Source organism: Desmodus rotundus, chromosome 6 (assembly GCF_022682495.2).
Source record: "Desmodus rotundus isolate HL8 chromosome 6, HLdesRot8A.1, whole genome shotgun sequence".
Taxonomy (NCBI): Eukaryota; Metazoa; Chordata; class Mammalia; order Chiroptera; family Phyllostomidae; genus Desmodus; species Desmodus rotundus.
The window spans coordinates 159448039-159462813 of record NC_071392.1 but is presented as its reverse complement, the minus strand read 5'-3'; the positions used below and the strand labels follow the sequence as shown (position 1 = coordinate 159462813).

Here is a 14775-nt window from a genome sequence, read left to right as displayed (position 1 = left end):
CCCATCTGCACGCTGTGTGACATCAGGGCATCTGCCCAGCCTCTCTGAACTGCAGTTTCCTCATCAGTGGGACCGCCCCCATCTGGGTGGCTTTCTGCCTCCCTCTGGTGGTGGAGAGGCCACACTGCGTGGGGGGCTGGTCTCAGCTAGAGGCTGCTGCCCAGAACAGCCCCCGGCACCCAGCTGCTCCACCCAGCTGGGTCCCCGCACGGCCCAGGCCCTGCCGACCCCTCAGGCGGCCCATCTGCCCCCATCCCCACCCCACTGCCTCTCCAGTGGAGGTCTCCTCACTGTCACTGCTGCTCCCACACACCCACATGACCCTGTGGCTCCCATTGGTCACCAAAGGCTCAGAGAGGGCAGTGCCCTGGGGCAGGGCCACACGGCAGTGGGCCTGCGACTGAAGCCATCTGGGTGCCAGGCAGCCCGCCCTGCCCTGCATCACACCCTGGTCTCAAGTCCCAAGAATTCCGGCTGAGCCCCTTCGTGGGGCCCCGTTCCCACTGGGACCCACAGGCAACCCTGCCTGCCACCTGGTGGGGGACGCTGGCCCTCTGCCACCAGCAAGGGCCCACGAGACAGCTCCCACAGCAGCTGGGGACAGCGCAGGAAGACACAGCCAGCCTGGCCGTGTCCTCTCCTCCAGAGGTCGGGGAGGCCAGCCGCACTCCCTTGCTGCGGCCGCCAAGGGCCCAGGGCACAGAGCTGCAGCAGAGACACCCAGTGGGGCCCGTGCTGCCCAGGGCCGGGCACACCCACGGGCTGCTGCAGACCAGCGATGTGGCCCAGACTACCCAGGAGCCGCGGCCGAACGGAGACAAGCCCAGGCCACATGGTCCTTTTCTTTATTGAGGCCACTCGGACCCCACAGAGGGTGGTTCAGGGCCACCCCACAGTGCCCGCCCGGCCCGGCCCTGGGGCCAGGGACCTTCAGGCACCAGGCATCTCACTCCGGGGTCCTGCTTCTGCCCTTAAAGGACCAACGTATCTTGGACTTCTTCTTGGACGACTTCTTCTGGAGGTCTGGCGGAGGGGGGCTTTCAGGACACCTGTCCCCCTCTAGGCCGATGCTCCCTGCTGGGAACACCCCACCTGGGCCCTCAGAGCCTGTAGGCAGCCCGGCCCCTGAAGGAGCCCAGAGCCCCCGCCCTCCCCAGGGTGCTGCCGGCGCCTGCCTTCAGAGCTCCCACCCGCACAGGGCACCCCTCCCCCTGACCAGGGGCTCACCCGCTGCTTCTCAAACCCCTCAAGTGATGGGACTGACGCCCTTAGGGTGCAGCTGCCCCAGGAGGTCCCACCCCACCAAGCGAGGCCCCTGGGCCCCCAGGTACCCAGTTTCCGGATCATGCTCTCGAGCACCTCGTCCTCCTCTCGCTCTCTGAAACGGAAAGGGCCCCCCCGAGGGGCATCTCATTGAGGGTGGGGCACGTGGCTCCAGCCTAGTCGGCCTCACAGCCAATCCTCTAGCCGGTCAGACACCAGGCTCACCTGCCCTCTCTCCCGCCGACAAGCCACACCTCGGCCCCGCCCTCTCCCTCCCCGGCATGGCCCCGCCCTCCCCCGAGCCCCGCCCTCACCTGAGCCGGTCCTCATCCAGGCAGTCGACGATGTCGCTGCGGTGGTTCACAGTGCTCACGTACTGAGTCAGCAGGTCCTGCTCCCGCTGCCGGTCCTGGGGTGACTTCAGACCCTCTGCAGGGACAGCCTGCCATCAGCGGGAGCCCCGCTGTCCCACTCCGCTCAGAATGCAGTGTCCCCACTCCTCAAGCTTCGCCATTAGAGGAGGGGTGTGGCCTGCGCTGGGCTCTGGGCAAAACAGACCCCACGAAGGAACCTGGTAGAGACTGTGTACGGCAGCCCCGCCCTGGGTCACCACCCCCGTCCTCACAGGTGTGCCCAGTGTAGGGGGCTGGAGCTGGGGCTCAGGACAGAGTCCCCGGGGCTCAGCTGGCGCTCCGCCACACTGACGCGCACCCTAGGGACCAGCGCTCACTTCCTGCCCCTCCCACTTACCCAGCCCTCAGCCCTCACAACCGCTGGCGGGGCTGGGAGCTTAGTCCTGCCCCCTCACTACAGGGGCTGAGACCCTGGCACAGAGAGGGTGAGCAACTTGGCCACAGATGCACAGCCCAGAAGTGGAGGAGCTGAGACTCGACCGCAGGCTCCAGAGACCTGCACCCCAAACAGGACCGTTGGCCTCTCCCACAGGAGACCACCCCAGGCAGCCAGCAGGAAGTTGTTGGGAAGACCTCGCTGGGCTGAGCTCCTGGCCAGAGGGCAGGGGGACGCACCAGGCATGCCCATCAGCTGGCGCAGCTCCCCCTCAATGTCCAGCTGCTGCTCTTCCAGGTGCTGGTCCCTGGACCTGCCGAGGTGACAGGGTGAGCCGCCTTGCCCAGCCCCGGCGGGGAGGAGGGGCCTTCGGGGGCCGTGGGCAGCCTCTTACTTGTACATCAGCTCCGACTCCAGCCGCAGCAGCAGCTGCTTCTGGTGGATGAGCCGGAACCAGTCCACCATGAGCGCGTCCTCTGAGGCGTCTGGGGGGAGGAGCCGGGGCTGGGTGCAGGGCAGCCCCAGGGGCAGGGGTAGCCCAGGGCCAGGCTGGCTTGGCCAGGGGCCAGAGCAGGACAGGGCGGGGCAGGGGGCTGGCCACCCGGGTGTTGGGGCTGTGGTGGGGAGGGTGCGGCTCACCCCCCTCGGCCTCCCGCAGGCGCTTCTCCAGGTCCACGCCCTTGAGCTCCAGGATGTCCAGCTGCTGCTGGATCTGCTGCACCTCCCGCTGGATCTCCTCCTGGGGCATGTGGTTGGGGTGCAGCTGCAGGCGAAGGGGTGGTGAGGGCGATCCACACCCCCGGGGGGCTGGCTCCTGGCCCAGACCCACCTCCGGCCTCCTCACCCTGACGGGGGAAGCCGCTGCCTTGCCAGGTGGAGTGGGGACCTCGGCTGGACCCGAGGGCTTCCCTGCAGAAGAGGCAGGATGAGCGTCCTGGACCAGGGCCACCAGGCCCGAGGTGACTCAGACGTGTCCTGGAAGGCGGTCTGACCCTGATGGCTGGGCTCCCACAGCTCTGCCCTCCATGTCCCCTGCACCCTCCCCAAGCTCCCCTGCCCATCCCAGCAGGCCCCTGGGCAGAGCTCACAGACAGATCTGGGGGCCGTCCCCATGGCCACCCTGGCCCCTACCCTCCTCCAGGCCGGCCTCCCCTCCAGCCGCCTGCCAGAAGCGAACACTCCACCTTCCCCGGCTCTCTGCTAGGAGGCTTGGGGCCTCTGTCTGTCCTCCCCCCACCCCCCAGTGCCCACCCGAATCCCCTGCAGCAGGGCCACCAGCAGCTGGACGGCCGTGGGTACTCCACGTCCTTCCTTCGCTCTGGGCCCGGTGAGCTCCTACTCATCCTTCAAGGCCCCACCAAGCACCTCCTCAGAGCGCCCCCTTCTTTTGCACCCCAAAAGAATTGGGGGTGTCATCTCCGGGCTGACCTGGTCTGTCCTCAGGAGAAGGCCTCTCCCCCTCCTTCCCGCTCTGGGCTGGGGCTTCCTGCCGCAAGGGTATGGGCTGAAGCCAGTCCCCAGTGATGTCCAGGCTGGCAGGGACAAACAGCTTCCTGCGGTGGGCCTGGGAGGGGGCCTGGGAGGGGGCCGGGGAGGGGGCCGGGGCTGGGGCTGCGGCTGCCTCGGGCGAGAGACAGACTGTGTGTCAGGCAGCAGAGCCGGTCACCTCCCCATCGCTTCTCGGCTGCAGCCACCGGCAAGGCAGCACCCCCTGTGCCCTGGGGAGCGTCTACCAGGGGGCTGGCCACGTCTACCCAGTGAGGGCAGGGTCCTCGGTCCCATGGGGCCGGCGACCCGCTCAAGGCCACACAGGAAGTGAGCGACTAGACGTGGGTGCCGGGGCAAGACTCGCCCCCCCAACGCACACCCAGGAGTGCAGACACACCCATGCACACCCGTTACCTGGGAGGCTGGGCTGTAGGCCCGCTGGGCCCAGTGGCCTGTCCGGCCTCACAGGGGTCACAGGGGTCAGGGTGATGTGGACACCCCCCTCGGAGCTCCCAGGGACCTTCTGGGGCGCATCCCATGCCCTTGGCTCCCTCGGAACCTTTGGCTGCGCCGGCTCTGGGGCCCTGGATGGAAGGCAGGAGGCCAGCCAGCTCTCAGCACAGACAAGGCGAGTCCTGCAGGGCGGAGACCGCAGGGCCACGCGCTGTGCCCCGAGGCCGATGCGCCTGCCACCTGCCGACCGGGACCCTCCCCAGGCCCCGGTGTGTGTTCTTGAGGACGCTCGCTGCCGTGGGGGCACGCACTCAGGGGTCACGGCTGACGCCCACACCCCGACCCGGCCCAGGGCCCCCATGTGCGTGCTCCTGTCCTGCGGCCAGCGTGGACTCGGCACCTGCCTGACCCTCCTGCCCGGGGCGCGTCCCCAGAAGGCACTCTCTCCCTCCCATCCTGACCGCATTGCCTGTGGGGAGCCGCCCCCTCCCCAATGCAAAGCAGATGGGTGGGTAGGGGTCCCAGCTGCACGCCAAGGTCAGGCCTACTGAGCGTGCCCTTGTCCCTTGGCCACTGAGGCCAATTCACACACGTGAGGACCCCAGGGTCCCCGATGGGCCCACCCAGCCGCCCAGCCTCCTGTCCTGGTTACAGAATGGGAACACGGTCCTGTGTCCCTCAGGCTCACGTGACTGTCCCCCATGAGCCGGCTTCTGCTACTCCAGCTGCCGCGCTGTGATGCGCCCACCTCCCTGCTCGCGGGCGTGTCGCTCGACCAATCCACACAGGACCACCGCTCACCCGTGAGCATTGGTTGAACACCTACTATGTGCCAGGCCCTGCGCAGCCCCGGGACACGGGCTCCTGCTTGGCCCTGTAAGCGCAAACCCGCAGGCAAGCACGCAGGAGGCCCGCCCACTCCTCACCTCTCGGCTGGGCTCCTCTTCTCCACGGGCTTCAGGCGGCCCCTCCACCCTGCCGGCCCATCCTCCTGGCCTTCCTGGGAACTGGCGCTTGGGCCTGGGTGGGGGGCAGGGAGACGGATCGTACTGGGGGGGATTCTGGGGAAAGGGGGAGTCTGCTGGGCCCCACCCCATCCTCCTGCAGCCAGCCCACCCTCAGGTGCCCCCGGCAGCCGGGGTCACAGGAAGGAGCCCTGCCTGGGAGGCGGGGGCACAGGACTTCCAGCCCCGCGGCCTGTGCTGTGTGTGCCTGGGGGAGTCACACCACCTCTCTGGGCCTCAGCTTCCCTGCTTCCAAGCAGGTGAGGGTGCCCAGGTGCGCCCTCTAGACGCCAACCATCCGTGAGTCTGTGGGCACCCCGTGCCCCTCAGTCGCCCCACATAAGGGGGGGCTCTTACCCTTTGTCAGTGGGGCCTCTGGCTTCAGTCTGGAGCCAGCACCTGCCCTGCTGACCCCTAAGGACACAGCTGAGCTCTTCCCGCCTGCCTGGGGCGGCGTGGATGCCCCTGAGGTGGTGCCCCCACTCAGTGGGGCTGGTGGCGCCATCTTTACTGGGGTGCTGAGGGCCTGGGGAGACGTCGACAGTGGCAGCTCGGTGGGCGGCCTTGCTTGTGGCCCTTCAGCCCTGGGAAGGCCGCTCGGAACAGGGGAGGTAGCTGGGGAAGGCCTGTGGGTGTGTGTGGGCATCAGGCACGGGTGGACCCAGGACCCCCTCCCACCATGATGCCCCTTGGTGGCACCCCTGAGGGAGGGCAGACAGCCCCTCTGAGGGAGAGGGGGCAGCCTCGGACATCCACTCTGGCACTGGCTCCTGTCAGTGCCTGACTTTGCTTCCCCGTTCACCTCTGGTGCAGGACGAGGTTCAAAGTTTCCCCAGACACACCGTGTAGAGGGTGTGCGGGGAGGGCCCACACCCCAGTCCCTCCTTCCTCCACCTGCGTGCTGAGGGAGGAAGGACGTGGCCACCAGCCCAGGGACGCCCAGGCCGGGAAGCTGGGAGAGCAGGAAGGGCCTCCCCTGGGGCCCCGGGTTGGGGTGGCCCTGAGACACCTCCACCTGTCACTGCCTCCGGAGCTATGAGCCAACCAGCGCCTGCAGGGCCGGCTGCCTAGGACGCTGACGCAGAGGCCCCCGCCCCCCAGGACAGCATCTGCTCTGTGTCCCGTGTGCAGAAGGCACCGGCAGGCTGGGACCCGGCAGGGCAGGGGGGGCCCAGAGCCCCTCTCAGGTCAAACCGGTGACACCCAGGCCACTCCAGCCACTGCTTCCTCGTGTGTGTGAAGCAGGTGTCCTCGGAGGACTGAGCGTGTGTGCCACTCGGGGGCCCTGGTGGCAGTGTTGCTGTGTCTGCCCCACCCCCCGGCGTGTAGACAGCAGCTTACAGTGGTGACTGCATGCCCTGCCCACTGCAACCAAGTACCCCGACCCCCCTGCCTCACTCTCCCCGCTTCCCAGATGAGGAATCTGAGTTTGGGGGGGAAGCCAGACAGGGCGGATCCCGCACATCCAAACCCTCTGGCCTCTGGGGACCCCAGTGGGTGGGTAGGGGCACCCCAGCCCTCTTCCCCACACACACCTGCCAGGCGCCTGAGCACCGGCCCCCTCGAGCCTCGGAAGGGCCTTGCGGAGGCAGCTCAGCGCTTGCTCCCTGTGGCTGACTCCGGAGGGCGTGTCCGCTGCTGCTGGGGCCCTGCCCGCTGGCCCAGGGCTGGGCATGGCTCCAGGTGTCTGCAGGAACCTCTCCCGGGCCTGCTGAGTCCTGGAGGCTGACAGGGTCCAGGCTGGGGCATTCACTTGGCCCGCAGACACTGGGCTCAGGCTGAGCTTTGTCTGGGGGGCTGACCAGCCTTGTGTGGCCAGGCGAGGGTCTGGGGCACTCTGGGTCACAGCAGGACAGGGGCTGACTGCCACTGTGTCCTGTGCTGGTGACGACAACACTGTTGGGCTGCTGTTGGTCACACACATGCTGGCTTTGCCACCCATGGGGCTTGCAGACAGCCGGGGCCCGGCTGGGCTCCCCGAGAGGACATGGGAGGAGGTGGTGGCCCGAGGGTGAGCCGCAGCGGGAACGAAGCCTTTGGCCGTGGAGTTGCCCACCATGAGTTCCCAGGTTGCGGGCCTGGCCCCTGGCCCCTGATCTCTCTGCCTTTGTGCCTTCTGGGCCGTCTGGGGGGTACTGAGGGGTTTGGAGTCCGTGGGGGCAGTCCCTGGCTGTCTGGGGGCCGGGCCAGGCAGCGTGGGGCTGGCCGTGGTGGCTGTGGGGTGGTGGCTGGAACAGACGAAGACGCCCGGCTCCGCCGTGGCCCGGTAGGCCCCCGGCCGCAGTGTGTTGGAGCATTGCTTGCACCTGGGGGGGGGCACAGAGGGAACCGGGCACCCCGCTGGTGTCACGCAACACAGGGGACTGGGCACTCGGCTGTTCCCATGTCCTTCCACTCGACAGGCACCTCTGTCACTCTGTCAACCATTCTGAGTCTCAGACCCCACCCAAGGCCCGGTTAGGGGTGTGGACACCCCAGGAAGGGCCCGTGCCTCCCGCTCACACACCTGCATGCACGCCCCACCTGAAGCAGCTCCGATGGTACAGCTTCCCGTCGGCCAGGTGCCGCTGCACCAGGTGCACGTGCTGGCCGCAGACCCCGCAGGCGCTGCTGATGGGGCCGCCTGCTGAGGCCTGGCCCTGGGGAGGGAGCGGAAGGCCTGGCTTTGGACCCCCAAAGTTTCCCCTCATGGCACAGAAATCCAACCCAACTCCCAGGTCTCCACCAAGAGTCGCCCCAGGTGCCTAGAGCCTGGTATGCCAGCCCAGGGGCAGCAGGGGGCACCCAAGCGCAAGTTACAGCCCCTGTCAGTCTCCACCTCCGGGGAGAGGGGGGACACCCTCTCTGCTTTGTGGGGCTGGCCTGGGAGCGAAGGGCACACCCAGCTTTCTCTCTTGGCCCCGTGGGAGAGGGCGCAGCCGGAGCTGAGAGACCCCCTCGGAGCACGGAAAGGTCCCAGCTCAGCTCGGCCTCCCTGGGCCTCGGTTTCCCCGCGTGCACAGGGGGATCACAGCCCGACCACGTGGGACAAAGGACCTTGGGAGCCAGTCCCCACGGACTTCTGAGAACTGTCAGCTGAGGCTGTGCGAGGACCCAAGGGGACCCCACCCCATCCTGGGCACTGGGGTTCGGGAGTCAGACTCAGCCCGCTCAGCCCTGCTCGGCCGGAGCTGGTGGAAACCAAAAACAGGGGTGAGGGCAGGGCTGGGGTGCTCACAGCCTTTGGCGGTGCTCCCTCTGCGCCCCCACCCTTCCGCTGGCTGATGGCGTTGGTGCTGATCGGAGACAGCGGCTGACCCCGGGCCGGGGCAGGCCAGGGCCTGGCCGGCTGGGGTGGGGCCTTCTTCCCGGCGGGCTCCTCATCAGAATCCGACTGGGACCTCTTTATGCCGGCCAGGCCCCCGACTGCAGGAGACACAGGGTCAGGGGGCCCGGCCCAGCTCCCACCCTGGCTCTCAAAGTGTTGGGGGGCCTAGAGCAGGGATGGGGAGCAGGGCAGCGCCTGCTGGCTGCCCACACCCGCCCCGGCGGGGGCCTGGCCTCACCCCCGCCCTCTCAGCCTCTGTGGGGTCAGGAAAAAGGGACTTTTCTATTTCTCCATAGAAAGGGAATGGGAAGGCGGGCCTGGCCTGGAGCCCAGAGCAATTCTGGGGATTTCTAAGGCCTGGTGAGGAATGTGGGGAGAGAGACTAAGAGCCAGGCTGGGACAGAGCCCCCCGGTCTGCCTCTCCCTGCCCACCGGGCCTGCAGGCACCCTGCCCGGGGCTGAAGGCATGACCAGTGGAGTAACATCAGGAGCTGGGCCTGGGAGCCTCCAGGGTCCTGAGGCAGGAGTGACAGGCAGACCCCCAGGAGTGCAGACAGGGAGACCAAGGCCCGGAGGACAGGGGGCAGGAGAGGAGTGTCTGTTCAGCGGACGGGGCGGGGACAGGGGGCGGCCGGGCCCCAGGAGGGAGCAGCAGACAGGGTGCTGCACACGCCCACCAGGCAGAGTGGGTGCGGGCTGCGGGGGCGGCGTGGGGGTGCCGCTCACTGGGGGAGCGTCCGTGGAAGTAGTTGTAGTACTGGGACACGTAGGTCAGGATGCTCAGCCGGTCCGGCACCTTCAGGGCCACCATGTCCTCGGCGTCCAGCAGGGCCGGGATGCCCAGCTGCTCCTCTGCTACGAGGAAGGCCTTGGGGAGGGGACAGTCAGTGGGCAGTGGGCAGTGGGACGCCACCGCCTTCCCTCCAACCAGGCCACCAGTCCCCCAGGGACCAACCGGAGGCAAGAACCCCACTAGGAGGCCAGAAAGTCTGGGTTCAAGGTTCCAGCTCAACTCGGCCTCGAGGCCTCCCTGGGTCTTGCTTTCCCCGTGTGCGGATCCCAGCCCGACCATGAGGGACTGAAGGAGCATGGGAGGCGGTCCCTGTGGGGTCCTGCTCGGGCACCCAGCAGGGGCGCAGGGTGCAGGGACACCGAGGGGTGCACTTTGCCTTCTGGGGCACAGAGCTTCCTCTGCAGTGAGGAGACAGTCCGCCTGGCCGGGGGATGGCCCTCAGTGTGGCTGGAAGCAGCCTGTGCAGGCCCCTTCAGCCAGGGCTGAGCGTGTGGGCAGGGGATAGGGTTCCCCATCCCCCAGGTGAGGGGTGGCAATGGCCCACCCAGGACATGCCGGGGGACCCTGCCCTCCCAGAGCCACCTCTGGGCTGGCTCTGCTATGGATGGCAGGAAGGAGGGTCCAGCCACCCCCCCGATCCGAGAAGAAGGGCACCAGGTCGGCCTGGCTCTCAGGCTGGTTCTGCTGAGCGGCATAGGCAGGCTGGGGCAGCCACAGAGCTCACTGGGGATCCCAGCCTCCCTCCAGGACCCCCTGGGGCCGCGGGGTGCGGGGCAGGAACAGAGACTCACCAGCTGGTTGTTCTCATAGACGTTTTCCTTCCTGAGAGCATCGAAGTTTCTAGGAGATAAAAATAGTGTGCAAAGCAGCTCAGACCCCAGGAAGTGGGGGCTGGAAGGGCCTCAGAGGTCATCCTGCCCCAGGGGGGCATGCGGTTTTCCTGGGAAGGAAGGAGGCCCCCACAGCCGCAGGAGAGCAGGGCTGGCCGGCACAGCGGCTCCGGTGGCCTGGGCCAGAGGGCTGGCACAGCCACGGCCCAGCCCTGCCTTGGCACAGCTCAGAGGGCCACCCTCAAACCCCATACCCAGAACCCCGTATGGGAGGCCACAGCCCCAGTTGGGGTGAGAGCACAGCGGGACAGGACACGGGAGCTGGCAGGGCAGGGACAGGGCCACTCAGTGAGGGACGGAGCTCCACGCCCCGCCCCTGCCCCAGGCACCTCCATAGTCCCCGCACCCAGGGCACTCACACCCCACTCGCTCTCAGCACCCGCCTCTCACAGATGAAGAAACCAAGACACAGAGAGGCTCCGTGGCCTGCCCGAGGTCATGCAGCAGGGAAGCCAGGTCGTGGTCCCAGCATCCAGGCTCTGAGGTTCGACCACTTGAGCCGTGGCATTAAGTGCCCACCAGGTGCCCAGACCCTCACCCCCAGGATGAAGATATTAGAGCCCTGTCCCCCCCACACTTGACCACAGGGCGCAGGACGTCCCAGATGCAGGGGCGCGGGCACCACAGCCCCTCGCGTGCCCAGGAGGGCGTTCTGGTCAGAAAGCTCGGCCCAACCCTGGCGGGCGGTCCCGGGTGGACTGGTCACACTCCGGTCTGTCTGTGCAGCCGTGTAGCTGTCTGTGGGGCATGAACAGCATCCTTGCAGCTTCAGCGTGAACCGGAAGGTTCCAGAAGCCTCCCAGCATGGGAGAGAGCATGTCTGACCCCTGAGGCCACGCTGTAGGCCCCTGGTCTCCCAGGGCCCCCGTGTCCGAGTGTGAGAAGGCACTCAAAGCTCCTAGAGGTGAATCCGAGGGCCCTGGCTGAAGGCCAAGCAGGTCCCACAGGTGGGGCCGCTGAGACCCTGTGGCCCGTTGGCCCGGGGCCCCATCACAGCCCCGGAAGGTCTGTTACACCAAAGAGGAAACTGAGGCCGGGGCCCACAGTGCTGCGTCTGTCCCCCGCCCCCCTAAGGCCCAGCCGCCGTTCATCAACCTGCCCCTCTCTTCCGGAAACGGCCCTGTTTCCTCTCGGACCACCCCCCGGTAACGTGTTCCAGATGCTGAGACCACCCCACAAGCACAGAGGGTGCTTTGTGTGCGGGACAGGACGGGGGGCACGCTTGTCTCACGCGGACGAGTGGCCGGAAGGAGCGCAAAGGGCATGCAAGGCCCTTGCCCCGGCAGCCCGAACACCACCGCCCACGCTGGATTCAGGCCGAAGCCGCCGTGGGCACATGGGGTGTGGGGCTCTATCACCTACCCTGGGGCTCTCAGCCCTACTGTCCTCAGCCTGCGGCTCCCCAGGCCTTTGAAAGCGCAGTCCCTTCTTCAGACCTGCCCTGGGTCACCGGCAGGAGGACAGGACGACAAGTTCTGTTTTGTCTCCAAATAAGTGGGAAGAGGCCCCTGCCCCTGCATCGGTCTCGGTCCGCCTGGGGGCTGCAGCCTGTGGGTTTGGGGCTGCCAGTGGCCCTGTGGGGCCCTCTCCTCCCCCACCCCACCCAGGGTGAGGTCCTCAGAGCTCCAGGTGGGCCAGGGCACCCACGAGGTGTGCCAGCCCCTGATGAGCAGGGTCAGAGGGGAGCAGGGCAGAGGCTGCAGAATTGTCCTTCCGCTGAAGTTCAAGGACCCCGGCCCCTCAGGACCCAGTCCAAGCTGCTCCCGGGCACACGAGGCCTGCTCACTAGCCCGCCCCTCCCGGACCGTAGCCCTGAGGATGCTACGGATTCACCTCTAGCCCTGAGTGGACGGTCAGGCCGGAGCTCACGTCCCTCCCAGCATGAGGTCCAGGGCTGCAGAAGTCACCGGAGCCGGGGCTGCCTTGCCAATCCCTTCAGAGAGCACCAAGCAGAGACCCGTCCGGCCTCAGGAAGTCCGACCTGACCTGACCGGCTCTTTGCCAGCAGGGACCCTGGTGGGAAGGGCTGGGCTGCACCCCCTGCAAAAGCTCTTTTGGAGTCCTCACCCCTAGGACCTCAGAATGCACCCTGACTTGAAAACAGGGTCTTCACAGAGGGACTCAACTTAAAACGAGGTCACCAGGGTGGGCCCCAATCCAGACGTGTCTTTGTCAAAAGGGAAATTGGTGCACAGAGATGCACCTGGGGGGAAGGCAGCCACCCATGCACCCAGGACAGAGGCCCCAGGGGAACCCAGCTGGCGACACCCAGCCCCAGCCAGGACCACTGCTGCTGTTGAAGCACCCAGTTTACAGGCCAGGAGGCCAGACCCAGGCTCTGGCTGGCCCCTGGGGAGGCGGCCGTGCTGGACCACGAGGGTCTGGTCCTCCGAGGCCCCCGCCACAGGGCCAGCACACAGCCGGTGCTCCATAAATGCGCACTGAGCGAGTCTTCAGCAGCGGCTCACTCATTCGCTCTCCCACCACCCGCCAGTGCATGGCCCCCTGGGGTCTGCATGTCCTGGTGCAGGGGCTCCCCGGGGCTCACACCTCTAGCCCAGCCCTGGCCCCTGCCTGCCTCCAGGGTCATGACTGACTAGGCTGTTGACCTCAGACTGTGGAGCCTCTGCCCCCTCTACCTGGGGGCTCCAGGGAAAGTGTGCCCCCTCCAAATTCCTGAAGAGCTGACCTCATGCTGTTTATTTCCTGGAACAAAATGCAGCGTGGGGGGTAGGGGGCGGGGGGCTGTGGGCCCAGGGAGGACAGGAGGGAAAGCCATTTGCTGAGCACCTCCCACATCTGGAGTTAATCCTGCTGGGAAGGGGAACAGAGGGGGAGGGGAGGCCCCAGGCAGAGCTGGTTCCCAGGCCCCACCTTGTACCTGCTGGGCAGATGAGACGCCTCCCCTCCAGGCCAGTACTGAGCCGGAGGCTGGCCCAGAGCCAGGCCCAGCCAGCGAGACTCAGCCCTGGGGCTGCTTCTGGCTGGGGCGGGGGGGGGGGGGGGGGGGGGGGGCGCGCGGTGATAGGGCGTCAGGCCCTAAGCTGTCCCTGAGGAGGAGGGCCCGCAGCCCCTCCCCTGTCCATCCTGAAGATTGTACCCGGAAGGCTGGGCAGCTGGCCCTTAGGCCAGGGAACAGAAGGCTTCTGTCCCCAGGCAGCTTCCTGCTGACCTCACGCAGGAGGGGCAGCGGGCCTGGCCCAGGAGGGAAACAGAGCTGCCTCTGAGCTTCTGGGTGGGAGCCCCTGGGTGAGCCTCTTCTGACCCCCAGCGGGGGGCGTGTCTGGAGTAGCGGTCAGGGAGCCACCCCTGCCGCTGGCCCTGGGCCCCGACACCCTCCCTCCCTCCCTCCGGGCAGGGAGGCCCAGGAAGCTCACAGCCCGCTTCCTGACACCCCACAGGGGCCAGCTGTCCACAGCTGCTGCAAGTGACCCCTACTTGACAGCCCTCTTCCTCGCTGGCCCTGGAACACTGCCCAGTGCTGGGAAGGGCTCCTGCCCCTCCTCCCGCCTGTCCTGGAAACCTTGGTGCCTCCTGGTCAGGCCCCAAAGCTAAAGAGCCGAAGGAGCTGCTCCAGCCTGACAGGTTTACCACCCAGGAGGCTTGTGTTGGGTGTTACTGCTCACCTGGCAGCTCACCGGCCTTCCCGGGGAAGCCGGCCCTGCAGGCGCCCTGAGGCCCACCTGCAGGAGACCTACAGCTGCCAGGTGGGCACAGCCCACCTCCTTGTAATGGACTCGCCCACACACGCCAGGGTCCCTGAGGAGCCACCCAGGCAGGCCACGCAGCCTCTGGGGCAGGGCCACTTGAGCACGGCTGGCACTGGGCAGGCGGGCAGAGCCACCACCGGCGGCGGCGAGCAGCCGTCCCCACCTGGCTGGCTCAGTGCCAGTGGCTCCTCGCAAGGGAAACAGGCTCCCGTGGGGCAGGAAGAGCTGGGATGAGACAAAGGGGAGGGGACACAGAGACAGGACATCCACCTCCAGCTGCCAGAGGGTCTGCGCTGGACGGAGCGTGGGGTGGTCTTGCCCTGTGCCGTCCCTCACTGCGCCCTTCTCTTTCTGTGCCTCTGGGGCCACAGGCAGCTCGGAGCTTCCTGGGAAGACCCCCCCAACTAGCCTCCAGGGGCACTGCCAGTCCAGAGTGGAGGAGGGGCGTTTAAGGCACCGATGGGAGCACCACAGAGGGCTCGGGCACAGGACCTGCGGGGACCCACACGCACACCCCCCTATCCCACCTGCTCCCTCAGACAGTGTCCACGGAGCCCCTGCCACACGCCCCACAGACAGGACCCGCACCCCTTCCTGGGCTGCCAGAACCAATGACCACACACTGGGCAGCTGAACACCACACACATTCACTCCCCCCGCCCCCCCCCCCCCGCCCGCCAGTTTCAGAGGCCGACAGTGACAGAGTCGCAGGGAACGCCCCCTGCAAAGGCTCTGGGGTGGGTTTTGCTCCTGGCCCCGCCCAGCCTCAGGTGGCTCCAGGCCACCCTAAGCCTGTGGTTGCATCACCCCAATATCGCCTCCCTCCTCGCTCACACCTGCACAGCCCCTGCTTTCCAGTGACTACCGAGCACCCCGCCCCTCTGCCGGAGCCCCCAGTGCAAGCCCTGATCTGTGGCCTTCCAGCTTTGTGCCGACACCTGCAGGCCACCTGACAGGTGCCAGCCACGGTTCCGGCCCTGGGGACACCCCCGCCCTCTGGAGTTGAAAGTCCAGGGGGCAGATGGACCACGGCCCAGGCAGCAGTGAGATAACTCGATGCTACATGTGACCGGGGTCA

At 67.4% G+C, this 14775-nt stretch overlaps 1 protein-coding gene across 8 annotated transcripts in view; it reads right to left on the bottom strand.

The window, feature by feature from the left end:
* Nucleotides 1-829: 829 nt before the first annotated feature.
* The window catches only part of MICALL2 (MICAL like 2), a 20762-nt gene continuing 6816 nt past the window's right edge, over nucleotides 830-14775 (bottom strand). Inside the window, exons 2-17 of one of the 8 annotated variants that reach the window (XM_053926890.1) lie at nucleotides 9889-9937; nucleotides 9031-9172; nucleotides 8215-8402; nucleotides 7521-7636; nucleotides 6533-7303; nucleotides 5355-5623; nucleotides 4920-5013; nucleotides 3955-4175; nucleotides 3481-3669; nucleotides 2897-2961; nucleotides 2692-2815; nucleotides 2447-2537; nucleotides 2292-2365; nucleotides 1578-1692; nucleotides 1332-1378; nucleotides 830-1077 (exon numbers count right to left, since the gene is read on the bottom strand). In XM_053926890.1, the coding sequence (XP_053782865.1) occupies nucleotides 947-1077; nucleotides 1332-1378; nucleotides 1578-1692; nucleotides 2292-2365; nucleotides 2447-2537; nucleotides 2692-2815; nucleotides 2897-2961; nucleotides 3481-3669; nucleotides 3955-4175; nucleotides 4920-5013; nucleotides 5355-5623; nucleotides 6533-7303; nucleotides 7521-7636; nucleotides 8215-8402; nucleotides 9031-9172; nucleotides 9889-9937 (2686 nt within the window). In that variant the 3' untranslated portion in view covers nucleotides 830-946. Of the gene's footprint in view, nucleotides 1078-1331; nucleotides 1379-1577; nucleotides 1693-2291; nucleotides 2366-2446; nucleotides 2538-2691; nucleotides 2816-2896; nucleotides 2962-3480; nucleotides 3670-3954; nucleotides 4176-4919; nucleotides 5014-5354; nucleotides 5624-6532; nucleotides 7304-7520; nucleotides 7637-8214; nucleotides 8403-9030; nucleotides 9173-9888; nucleotides 9938-14775 lie in introns of those variants that run through there. The other 7 variants (XM_053926893.1, XM_053926891.1, XM_053926892.1 and 4 more) reach the window with 7 other exon arrangements.